Source organism: Heliconius melpomene, chromosome 7, assembly GCF_056956725.1.
Source record: "Heliconius melpomene rosina isolate 202511_hmr_F chromosome 7, ASM5695672v1, whole genome shotgun sequence".
In the NCBI taxonomy this organism is placed as follows: domain Eukaryota; kingdom Metazoa; phylum Arthropoda; class Insecta; order Lepidoptera; family Nymphalidae; genus Heliconius; species Heliconius melpomene.
Genome location: NC_140395.1, coordinates 11930528 through 11944035, shown reverse-complemented (window position 1 = coordinate 11944035; position 13508 = coordinate 11930528). Strand labels below are relative to the sequence as shown.

Here is a 13508-nt window from a genome sequence, read left to right as displayed (position 1 = left end):
CACTTGTATTGGATGTGCTCATTCGTCACGATTTTGACGTTTTAATCAAGTATTGTGGTTCGTGTAGGGAGTGATTTCCATAAAAATAGTGTAAAGTTTAGTGTAATCGACCTCGCGTTCAAAAATAACTTGTAATAAAATGCGTAACAAATTAAAACAGTGCTCTTTTTGAAGTTAAAGAAGATGAATATCGAGGTTGTTTCATTATTGATCCACATTTCATTGTTAGAAGATCGCACAAGGTAATCGTCTGTTTGTTTAAGACAAAAGGCAGAGGCTTCGTCCTTCACACATTAGAACATCGTTATCAATGCACGTAACCGATCGGTTTAGTTAGAGGTGATTATTGAAGTAACTAAACAGTGCATGTAAGTACTTACGCCGAGAGCACGTCATTGTTAAAACACAATTAAAAAGAATTTACTTTACATATTACTAATTTTGTTATATATCTACTCTACGCTGGTGGTGGTCTTTATCGCTTTCTGCTACGAAATTTGTCTCAATTATCAGGTAACTCAACAAGCTTACTAATGGGTGGTATCATATACTAGTTTTCATCATGGCTAATGAAAAGAATAAATTTAACTCGCACAAGTCTTCATCTAGAACTAAAAGAAGTAGTAAAGTTGATAAACTGCAAACACTATTAATAGGTTTTGACAATGACAAGATTACAGAGTTGGTTATGAGAGATCAAACGTCTCCGCATTCAGATGATATTGAAGAACCTGCAGAAAAGGAATTTGTGAAAGATACTCAACATAATACAGTGCTTTTAAAGGATTCAACAATAAAAAGAGAAGTACATGTTCCAAAAGACAGGTTTCTGACAAAACAAGGATATCTTAAACGTAAAAACAAAGATAATTTGCAACTTTGTAATGACATATTGAAAAATGAATTAATGATTGTGGACAACAGAGAAAAACAAACTAAAGCAGTGCATAATAATATCAATAACAATGATTTAATTACAAGTGATCAAAATAAGAAAAGTTCTGATAAAGAAATTGAAAAACTTAATAAAACAAAAAGAAGGTCACCCAGAAATAGTGAAAAAAGTGATCAAAGTAGTAGTTCATCAGAAAAAAAAAGGAAAAAGTCAGATGACAGTCCAAAAAGTACACAAAAGAAAAAAGATTGTGTGATTCTTGACTCTGATGATGCATTAGAACTTCCACAATTACAAAGAATTAGGCTGCCTGAAAAAAAAGGTGTCTACATCTGTGATCTATGCGACAGAAGATATTCAACTAAATCTCTGATAAGAAGACATATGTACATACATTTGTATCGCAAACAATTTCCTTGTGGGCAATGTAAGAAAGTTTTCCGCAAATCATATTATTTATCAGCTCATATTACAAGACAACATCCCAACTGGGATCAACACTACATGTGTAATTTATGCAACAAGCCATTTCTGCTTAAAGAGAACTTAATTGCACATATGACTACTCACACCAACACTGAAACAAAGTTCAAATGTTTTTATTGCAATCAAAAATTTACTCAACAGCATAAATTAATTGCACATGAGAAAAAACATTTAACAGTCAACGGTAAATATGACTGCCTGGTGTGTGAAGAAAGCTTTGACTGCAGAATAAAACTATCTCTACATTTTAAATCACATTTAAAAGTGAAAGATTATATTTGCCAACACTGTGGTAAAGAGTTCTTAAGGATGAATTCAATGAAGCGTCATGTACAAATTTCTCATGCTGGCATAAGAATCCAATGTCCAATATGTAAGAAAGTTCTCAAAGGTCATTTATCTGAGCATATGCGTACACATGAAAATAAACGTCCTCACAAGTGTCCTGACTGCGGGCAACGTTTTACTCAATCGACTCAGCTAACTGTACATAGAAGATCTCATTCTGGAGCCCGTCCATATCCTTGCAGAATTTGCAATAGACCGTTTTCCCATTCCAATGCCCTCATGTTACATATTCGACGTCACACAGGAGAAAAACCTTTCCCTTGTGCCATGTGCCCTCTTTCTTTCTCACAGTTACCTCACATGAAAGCTCATATGCGAAAAATACATGGACAAACTAACCCATACAGATGTAAAAAATGTGAGCAGTTTTTCAAATTAAAAATTGACCTTGAAGATCATGACAAAGTTTGTCAAGTAGGAGTAAAAGAATTGTCCTTTGAGGAGAAAATCCAGGCTTCAATTCAAGTTGAAGAGGAGGAGGTCGTCGAATCTTTTATGAGCTTGTCTCGAATGAGATTCCTATTGGCTCTCCTTCTCACTATGATTGCTACCAAAGAGAAACTGAAATATTTAGGTGCGTAAAATTTTTGATTACTATTTTACACAGACAAGAATGCACTCATATCTTTTATTAATGGTGTGAACTATTTCGCTTTTTGTGTGTGACCCTTATAAATTTTAGTCATTGTGGAAATCCTACACAATATTCATCACATTTATCATAAATACAAGTGAACCTTTTGTAACATGAGGTACTACAGCTCATGTAAATATAAATAAACCCTAAGTAATAGACATCAACGGGAACACCACCATTAAGTGTTCATTGACTTTTGAACACATAACATATATTTTATGTATTATTTTATGCACAGTCATTGATTCCCAGTGTTTTAAACTCACTATGATGCAGGTACATTAAAACATTGGTCACTGCAGTCTTTCTTCATGTTTTTCAATTATTTCGTGTGTTGTGTGCTGATTTGTGCTTATGTGCAGTTCAACGTTGACTACGTTGTTCGCTCCAATACGTTTGTGAACAATGATTATATTTAATTGTATTTTAGACAACATTTGAACCATTATAATAAGAGGCAGTTGAGTCGTCAGGCAGGATATTGGGTAATATATCGACGTGTGAGTTCATTTACCATTTCGTTTATAATTTGGTGCTGGTTGGTGAAGGGCTTGAATGTGAAGACATGACAAAAATAAATAGGCAATAAATAATTTTTTTTAGGTCTACATTTGCTTTTTTGGAATGTTTAATTGCAAGGCCTAGGATATTTTGTAAGGTGGTGGATGATGGTGGTGATTTAATAATTTGTTTCAATTCAAAACTTTAAATATAAGTTGCAAGAGAAATTATTACAATTGTATATATAGAAAATGTATATAAAAATTAAATTATAATTTTGTTGTATATAATTCAATCTTTAGTACATATATTATATCTTTCAAATGCTAATATAATTATTTTATGACAGGTTTCAACAAACGTCTCATAGACGATTTGCTAGTGGAATCACTTGAAGCCATGGGTCATGTTCCGTGTAAAAATGAATCTCTTACACCATTGAAACGTTTGAAGATGAATATTGAAATATTACTAAATGGCACTGTGCCTAAAGAAAAAATGGCTAAATTCAAGAAAGAGAACAAGAGCACAGAAGATATATTGGAGCTTCTCACAGACGAAAAAAAGTAAGGTACAAAAAAAAAACAAATAAATAAAGAAAACTTAATATGTTGACTTGCAATAATTTGTGATAAGTAATATTTTTTTTGGGAAATATGTTATTTATAAACATCACAATTTAATAAAAAAATAAAAGTAACAAATATATCAATGATTCTGGCAAATGATAAGAAAATTTAAGATTATATTTAATTATTCAAAGAAAAAAAAAGGTTTATCTTTGAAAAACAAACCAAAAGTAAGACTTGCCATTTAAACAAAGTGATGATTCCAAAGTTTGTTATTTATTGGATTATGTTATAATATAATTTATGTTAGATAATTTATTTTTAATTTTCATTTTTGAATTTTTCAATTAGTATACCTGAAATCTTTACAATATATTTTTTTAGAGTAATGTGGTATATTATACAGGCTGGAAGTGTCAGCACCACATTAAATGAAACTACAGTTTTAACTTCTCTATAAAAGCCTAATACAATTTAAAAAAATCTTTTTCCCATCTTGGTTAATTTCTTTAGGTATGGATTTGAAATATTTTACCCTATACGCTGTTTCCGTAAATGGTTCGCTGACACTTCCACCCTATATATTTTAACACTAACTATATTTATATTTTATATACACAGGGGGAATTTTTTTAAAATTATTTTGACGTTAGTGTTTGATATCAACTGAAATATTTACAAAATCGATCTTTGATATGGAAACCTGCACAGTGCTTTCTCCCAAAATTTCATACAAAATAATCTAAAAAATACTTTGAAAAAGGTTGCTTTTAAAAACTATCTTAAAATAATATTATGCACTAATTAATAGCATTATAGAAAAATATTTGAATGTATATATGTTTGTGCCATTGTTGTTGTGTGTTTGGACAATTAAGTTATTTATCAAATTATTTTATATAATTAATGTGTTATTTCTGATTTATGTTACTATATCATGTATAATATAGTTATAATACTATTTTTCTAAAATAAGTTTTACTCCCAGTGCCATTCCTTGTTTGATGGCATGTTAAAAATAAAATTTATAGGTTGTATGTATTTATAACTGATAATAACTGATAATTATGTTGAAACAAAAAGATATTTAGCATATCAATTATTTTTCTAGGGTAATGGTTAGTATAAATGAAAAACAACAATAGTAATCAATCAATGTTGTTACAAAGTTATTGAAATAAAAAAATAACCTGTCTAAATGTCTGCCATAACAGATTTTTGGTAATTACACTTTATCTACAAGTGTACATTACAATGATAAATATCATACTTTTTGCTATGAATCCATTTCCATTAAAATAATAATATAAACTAATAAATGTTTATATGGTACAGTTCACTAGTTGTGACCACCCTGAAGTTAGCAAAAGATGCTGTGCAGATTTGATTTTAGGATTTTTATTACTTCCTGAATGGAGAATGTTCAGAAAGCCCAGTTTCATGACTGCCACGATTCGACTGTACTGTATTAATTTGTGCATTTCACATGTTATGTAGAAAATAATTTTAAAGTAGATATAATATTTTTTTTTCTTCTAGACAATTCTGTACAACAAATTTAGGTTGTGTGTATCTGAATTGGTTTGTAATTAGCAACATAACACCTAAATGTTTTGTCAAATATACTTTCATATATTATATAATAAAATAGATATTGTTAAAATACCAAAACACATAAACAAGCAACTGTCAGTATAATGAAAACAAAAATAAAAATTGGACAATATTTAAATGTGAAGACATTACAAATTAAGTGTCAATTATTTAAAAAAGACTATGGCCAGTTGGAAGTAGAAATATATTTTATTGATCATATTATTGCAATGTAAGTCATACATATAAATAATCTTGAATAACATCTGAACTAAGTATTGGGTTAATCATAATATGCATGAATTATTCATATTAATAAATATGTTTATTACGAGGCCGTCGTGGCGCAGCGGTATAACGTTGAGACGCTGTCATTGCAGTCAGCTATCAACGCCACGGTTGTGGGTTCGTTCCCAGTAAATAATTATTTTTATTTCTTTGCTCTGGTAGCAAGGGCGGCGGATTTGAAAATGTAATATATTCTGTTTCATGTTAGAAACAGCAATAGCAAGAAATATTATGTGTTATAGGTAATTAAATGCTTATCATTTATAACAACAGCATGCCATGTACCAATTCTAATATATAATTTAGATTTTAATTTAGTTATTTAGTTCTTGCCAATATTTTAACCATTTTACAAAGTATTTAGCCAAAGAAATATTTAGATTCATTCTATATTCGATAATTCGGCTTTATTATATTGATTTTGTATTTTATTATTAATTTAAGAATTTTTATAATAAAATTAATATTTTGTTAAACATATTATAAGGCATATTTTTATTACTGGCTTAAATTACCAAAGAAATGTGAAGTAGAAATAAATGTTTTTAATGTAGAATTGAGTTTGTTTTATGTCTTCACCACACTCTTGCATTATTATCTTATTAATGAACCATAAATTAGCATATCTGCGTATTGCTTACACACCCTGTTAAACATATAATTATATTAATTTATACATCATAAAAAATATATACATGGACGCCGTTAATTCTGTTCGTCTGACATAGAAAAGGCTTTGTAAATGGGAAATGGGGTTAAATGTTAATATTATCATAATTATCACATGTTTATCTTTCAAATCAAGTTGAAAATAAATTTAAATTTTCATTAAGATTCTACGAGTGGAGTCAATTACTCGATAATAATTAATATTAATCACTCGTTTTAAGAGTCTGAAGCTACCTTTATAATTTGCTGTCCATAGATAATAAACCGGTATATGTCAAATGACAAACCTAAACCTGTGACATTTAGTCAACAAAACAAAGTGAAACTCGTGAAGTCGTCATAATTCATAAATCATAACAATACGTCGACATGCCGTGCGTGTTATCTTGTACACGTATAAATTTAGTCAAAATTACTTAGATACATTGAAAAACTTCAGCCATGGGTACCGTAGGTCAATCTATTACTCTTGCGAACAGTATTATTGGAGTCGGCATACTTGCTATGCCGTTTTGTTTTCAACAAGTAAGTTTTTTTTATTATCAAATAGCCTTGAAATTTGAATAACCAAAAACGTGATTTACATACCGTATACAATAAATAAAGCCTTACATTTTCTACAGATATAAATTTTACGAAGTAAATAAATTTTGTTTTTTTTATAGTGTGGAGTTGTACTAGCTACTTTAATTTTAATTTTCATGGGATTAGTATCTAGACTAAGTTGTTATTTCCTCTTAAAGTCTGCAATTATTACTAGAAGAAGAAATTATGAATTCCTTGGTAAGTAACTGAATTAACGTTTAATTGAATTTTATAAATGTAAATGATGAAGCATCTAATGAAGAAACACTATAAGCAAATAATATAGATACTGACATTATATTTTATTTTAGCATTCCATATATTTGGCCCTGCTGGAAAGATGACAGTGGAACTGGGCATAATAGGTTTTTTGATGGGCACTTGTATAGCCTATTTTGTAGTGGTTGGAGATCTCGGTCCACAAATTATTGCTAAACTATTAAAAATTAACCAAAGTGATATTTTAAGGTATTTAATACTTGGATATTATTGTATTGTATATTGTGAAATAATATTTATTGCTATTTAAATTATATGCTTTTTTGTCATATAATTTTACTTTTGAATAAATTTTCAAGTATAAAAATAATGAACACTAGATTGACATTTTAAGAGCAGCCCTTAAATTTGACTCAAGCCTTATTTAGCATATTTATACATTAAGTATCTGCTTAGTTTATATTTTATATTATAAATCAAGTATAATTTACTAGAAAATATAAAAATAAGTATTTTATTTTAGTAAAAGTCCAAATCAGTATTACTTTATCAATTTATCATTATTAATTTACAAAAATATTTATAAAAAATAGTGTAACTTGATAAGATTTTGTAATGGCTTGAATGGTCCGAATACTTATATGGTATCAAAGAGACACGGGTTCGAGTCCCATTGCCATCATACTATTATGCATTTTCGAAAATATAAAAAATGATATATTTATTTTTATCTTTTGATATTTTTCAGAACATCTATTATGGTATTAGTATCCTTAGTTTGTGTGTTACCACTAGGGTTATTGCGGAATGTAGACAGTCTTAGTAATGTCAGTGCCGCCACCATTGCCTTTTATTTTTGTTTAGTTATTAAGGTAAGGAATTTTTAGCTATTATTTTCACAATATTGGTACCATATTAAAGGTTGACGATATTATTACCGAAATATAATTACTTAAAAGTAAACTCTTGAAAAGTATGTTGCTTATTTGTTAGTTTACTCCTCCACATGTATACTCTTCTACAGTTCTGTACTGTAGAAGTAACTATAATCTTTGGTACAATAAAAAAATAAAAACATTGAATATATTTTCATTGAAAAACATTGATCTTGTTTAATGTAATGCATCTATGACTCTTATTATCTGTTTATTTATAATGGACATTCAAATCTATGCAACTTTTAGATGGATTTAAATGAAAAACTTCGTTGTTTTAAATGAAAATCTTTTAAATATTGATATCTAAAAAAAATATTCATTTTTTCAGGTAATAGCTGAAGCAGCATCTCAACTATTCTCTGGCGACTGGACATCTCGTATTGAGATGTGGAGGCCAGCGGGAGTTTTACAATGTGTACCGATATTTTCTATGGCACTATTTTGTCAAACGTAATTATTATATTTTTTATTTAGTCTTTTTTTAAACATTTTGCTGCAGTAAACTAAACAAAGTTGAGTGGTGGAACTTAACATCATGCATTTGCCATGTTACCAGAGCGAAGATATGAAAATAATAAATACCTCACATATTTCATTTCCTCTCTAGTGGTCTATGGCAAAACTGCCGCAAATGATATAAAATACTTTAATTTCAAAAAGTTTTATTTTTGTTGTGCTTTATTATATATACATTGAATCTATTTGAAAATTTATTGTATGTGTTTTTGTTCTAGGCAGCTATTTGAAATATTTGAATCTTTACCGACATTGTCTTTGGAGAAGATGTGTTTAGTTACTAAGAACGCTATCAATATATGTTCAGGAGTTTACTTTACTTTGGGTGTTTTTGGTTATATAGCTTTTGGATCTCAGGAAATTTCTGGTGAGTGAAATGTTTAAATATTTTTTATTATTATTATTAATATAATAGGGTTTAGAAGATAAATTACAATTATCGATTATTGAAATGATTGATTGAAAAATATTTCAAACATTAGTGTATTGATTAATTGATGATGATTAATTTATTGTTATTTATTGATTATACATGCTATAATTTTATTAATATTAAGATTTTTTTCTTTAGAACATAATTGTCTCTAGCAATTACCTTAGTCTGTAACATTTTTAGTAAAATTTAGTCAAAGTAAAAAAATCTTGTAAAGGTCATGTTTAAGTATGGTTCAACGATTTTACCCTAAATAGATGACATTTATAATATTAGCAAACTATTTCAAGTTCATATTATAGTTTTTAATTCAGTTCAATTAATTTGTAATATAATTATATGAATAATATCATTTATTTTTAGCTTCACACTTGTTTAGGCAGAGTGAACCTGAGATAAAAATTATATATTTTTTTGTTATAATTAAAAATGTTACAAAAGTTATTACTATTATTTGATATCTTGAATTTGAAAGCCGGCTATTTTACAGCAATATCAATTGTTTTTTGGCTGATAGTAACATGTGTTTAATGTAGGTGGCCAGATGTTTTATAGTACCTATTTACTTATTGTCTTTATTGATAAAATTTTGATATAGTCTCAAAATATAGGATCGTGACGTGGGTAGGATAAATCTGACTTTATGCTATGATTGGGTTCAAATCCTATTTGGGGAAATGTTTAAGACTAAACGATCAGAAAGTAAGCCAAGCAAATAGTTTTTTTGTTTATATAAAAATTAAATACAGTAAAATACTACATAAATTATTGATTTACATGAGCCAAGTTTCTAAAGTAGCTAAAATTAAATTAGGAAATATTATTATTTTTTTTTATTTAAAGGTAATGTCTTAACAAGTCTAAGTCCAACATTCGCGAGTGACGTCATAAAGCTGGGTTTCGTCCTTTCTTTAGCGCTCAGCTTCCCTTTGATCATATTTCCGTGTCGAGCGAGTTTATATTCATTTTTGTATAGACGGGTAAGTTATTATAGTATATTTTAGTATTACATATTATTAAGTGACGATTGCTTTGTAGAATTTATAAGGTTGTCGGGCGTTGCGTGTTGGGTGGCAGAACTCAACGCCGCGCTTCGCCTCGACACCAGAGCGAAGAAATAGAAATATATTTTTAAAAATTAATATTTCATTTCCTCGAGTGCTGATTGAATCCACAACCAGTCGCATTTACAGTCACACTTTGTGCCTCTGCGCCACGATTGGTGTCAATTATCTATGATTATATATCGTAAACGGCACGATAATCTAAACCTAAAATTAAGGAAAATAATCACTAATCCCAGGCACACCCTGTCCACGAGCACTCAAACGCTTACACAAACACACACAGTTCAGCAATCCCGCCATCAGCGTTCCGATCACTAACCCTCGGTATAGTAGGGATGTCCCTCGGCGTGGGACTGCTGCTGCCCACCGTGGAGCTAGTGTTGGGCCTGCTGGGCGCCACAGTGGGTGTGCTAGTGTGTGTAGTGTTGCCAGCTGGTATATATTTGAGGGTTGTTGGCAAGGATCATCACGAAAGGGCGTTGGCTAAGGTAAGTGTTGCCATTTTTGTTAAATAAGTTTTGGTTGTAATTAATTTTGATGTTAATGACTAAATAAAGTAAAATGATTTAGATTTTTTTTTTTACATTTAGTTTATATATTTAATAATTCTCTAACTGAAAACAGCAACCACAGTCAATAATGTAGAAGACGTGAATTTATAAAAAAAAGTTAAATTGATTCAATGGACAACATCGGATAGTAATATCGATTTGTTTTGTAAATGATTAATTCAATTTAAAATACGACAACATATAGTGTGGCAAATGGAATTGAACTAAATTGCTTAGACGTACATATGGATGCTCATTACTATCATTGAATAATTTTACAACATACATTATCTGTAAACTAAGTTGCATATCAGTCAAAAACAAATATATATAAGGCATTGTTTAAAACGAATTATTTTCTTTCCTCATTAGTTCACAGTGGTATTGGGCGTGATAATATTAATACTAGGAACATTCGCGAATTTGCAAGCCGCGGAATTATCTCGAGATAAATACGACGACAAATTCATTACTCAGGAGCGGATAGATCAGATTGTTGAAGACTTCTTTCACAAGAGGGCGAAGGAGGGTATGTACTAAAGATGCATGGATTTATCATAAAAAGAATATGAATTCAAATATTTATTTTACAAATTATAATACTTTCATTGTTTTACCGTTGTGTAATTTTAGATTTATTAAAATTGTTATTTTTTTTGTTACTTTTTCTATATTTTATTAAGTCGAAAATTATTTTATCAAACCTGCTGTATCAATATATATTTTTTCCTACAGAAGTAATTGGCAAGCCTCAATTACAGAAACAACCACTATCTGACGAAGACATAAATAAACTCAATAATCCTATAATAAAAGATTCCGAGATTCAACCTCCCAATCCAGTACCGCCAGAATCACATTCCAAAGAGTTATTACCTAAAGAAAATATTATAAAGCAGGTGATAGAGGAACAAAATACTTTAAATAAAGCATCTGAAACACATCCAAAAAATGTTAAATTAAAATTAAATGAAGTAAAAGTGGCAAACGGTGTCAAAATCGCTGAAGAAAAAGAGGAAGAAAAAATAAAACAAGAAAAACTTAAAGAACAGAAACTTAAAGAAGATAAAATCGTAGAAGAAAAACAATCGAACCAAGAAAAAATCGATATAATGAAGCATCAACAACTCATAGAAACGATTAAACAACATGGCAAAGAACAAAAGGAACTTATAAAGGAACAGAAAGAAATATTAGATGAGATTATTAAAACTAAAAAGGAGTTGGAAAAAAATAAAAATGAAGTTGACAGCAGTGAAGCAAAGAAAATAGCCGTTGAAAGTATACAGAAAATTGCAAACATGGCGATACAGAGCTTGAGCGGTGTTACCGATAAACCAGTAGAAACTAAAGACTTAAATAAAGTTGATCCATTGAAAAAAATTGCAGATATGGCTGTCAACGATATAGCTAAAAAGGCGGAAGAAACTTTAGACGCCATTAAACATATAGATGAAGTTAAAGATAAAAAACTAGACAAAGTTGTAGAACAGCCAGATAACAATAAAAATACTAAAGTTGATACAGACAAGCAGGAACCGAAAACATTGGATCTTAATAATAATATCAAAGATGTTCCTCCACCAGAACTAGATACTAAAGTCGATGTAGAGAAATCAAATGTTGATAAAATACCTGTAAAAGAAATTCAAAACAACATTAAAGCTAACTTACAAGTGGAACAATCTAAATTAAATCCTTTAGACAATAAACCAAAATTAGATATTAAAGAAGATAGAAATAAAAAAGAAGATAATGTTGTAATAGATTCAGTAAAGGAACATTCCCACAAGCCAGATGAACCACAATCATACAAAGAAGGCGAAGACTCACAAAAAATACCTCAACTGCAAAAAACAATTCAAAACGTCCCCTTGGCTATAGCCATGAGTGAGAAAATTAGTGAAAATAAAAAACAAAATGTCGATAACGGTGCTATACATTTTAATGAAGACAATAATAATAATAATAAAATTCCAATTATAATGCCAAGAAGAAAACGTGAAGTAGTTGATTGTACCGAAAAAACTACTTTGAAGCCAGAAGATAAACAAATATGTGAGAATATAGAGAAAGATACAAACGAAATGCAAGAAGTGTATTTGAAGAATGTAGATTTGGGTGAAGTGGGTTTGGTGAACAATTTACCAGTTAAAGCTATTATGCATCACATGAGATCTCTTAAAAGTATTCAAGATAGGCAAAAATAATTTTATTTAGTACATTTTGTGTAGAAAATAATAAAAACCGTCAATTATAATATATCAAAACCCTTTGACCAGATTATGTCGATTCTTTTACTAAATCACAATTGCTTATGTTGAACTATAATATACTGTATATAAATATATGTTTTGGGTTATAAGTAATAACAATTAAATGAGATTAAATTGAGTCCTAGTTTTCCTGAAAAATCAACTTTTTAATGATAAACTTACAATATTTTTGATTGAAGTTTTATAGAAATCTTTCCTCATTTAAAAATTCTTATTCTTAACCATTTACCATTTTTAAATAGAAATTCGTACACTAAGTGCAATCTTATGCATTTATTAATTAATATCTTTTTCCATTGTATTAATAATTAACAATGTTAAGATAGTAAGCATTTATCTATAATTACTAAAACCAATTATTATAATTATATAGATCATGATGAAAGAAATATTTGATAAATTTGTCGTGCAGCTTTCGGTATTATGGCTAGTTTTGTAAAAAACTGAAGAGTTAAAAAGTATCTTCTGATTAAACGCTAGTGGGTTCGTTTCCTCGCTCTGGTAACAAAACGAAGAGCGGCGTGGAGTCCCGCTATTCGAGTATTTGTGATCTCATATTAAGTAATGTTTTAACTAATTGATTATTTTTATATTTAAACCAAGGTTCTTAATGTAACATAAATTTCATACATATTAAATTTGGTTTATATTTTCTCATCTCATAAGATAGGTTAATTTTGTAATGTCCATTGTTTATTTCCATAAATTATTTATTCAATTTATGTGCATTTTATTATAAAATCATTAAAAATATTTTGTAAATTTAAATAAGTAGTAATAGTCCTAACATTAATAAATTATGGTTTAACATGAGATTAAATATATTTATTACTACTTTTGGTATAGTTTTTTGTTGGTAATCATGTTTTCCAGTTTTTATTTTTAAGAATAAAATAGCGTTATTTGACAATAAATTGTGTATGTAGTCTGTAATTAC

The 13508-nt window shown here is 29.0% G+C and overlaps 2 protein-coding genes across 5 annotated transcripts; both read left to right on the top strand.

Annotated features, from left to right (window-relative positions):
• Positions 1–5870, top strand: LOC146537881 (uncharacterized). 4 transcript variants are annotated; one of them, XR_014878147.1, is made up of 3 exons: positions 1–2303; positions 2797–2866; positions 3217–3349. XR_014878147.1 is itself a non-coding variant. In XM_085188465.1 (3 exons), the coding sequence occupies exons 2-3, from the start codon at positions 689–691 to the stop codon at positions 3435–3437; spliced, it is 1836 nt and encodes a 611-aa protein (XP_085044591.1). In that variant the 5' UTR covers positions 3–242; positions 674–688; the 3' UTR covers positions 3438–5870. The 4 variants fall into 4 exon arrangements, 3 of the variants coding, with proteins under 3 accessions (XP_085044591.1, XP_085044590.1, XP_085044589.1); XM_085188465.1 differs by lacking the exon at positions 2797–2866 and having other exon boundaries at positions 3–242; positions 674–2303; positions 3217–5870; XM_085188464.1 differs by lacking the exon at positions 2797–2866 and having other exon boundaries at positions 3–368; positions 674–2303; positions 3217–5870.
• Positions 5871–6283: 413 nt separating this feature from the next.
• Positions 6284–13405, top strand: LOC146537880 (uncharacterized). Its single transcript, XM_085188462.1, has 10 exons — positions 6284–6511; positions 6652–6769; positions 6883–7039; positions 7539–7662; positions 8057–8178; positions 8463–8611; positions 9521–9657; positions 9981–10232; positions 10668–10824; positions 11031–13405. Exons 1-10 carry the CDS (start codon positions 6428–6430, stop codon positions 12503–12505), a joined length of 2775 nt encoding a protein of 924 aa, XP_085044588.1. The 5' UTR covers positions 6284–6427; the 3' UTR covers positions 12506–13405.
• The last annotated feature ends 103 nt before the right edge of the window (positions 13406–13508 follow it).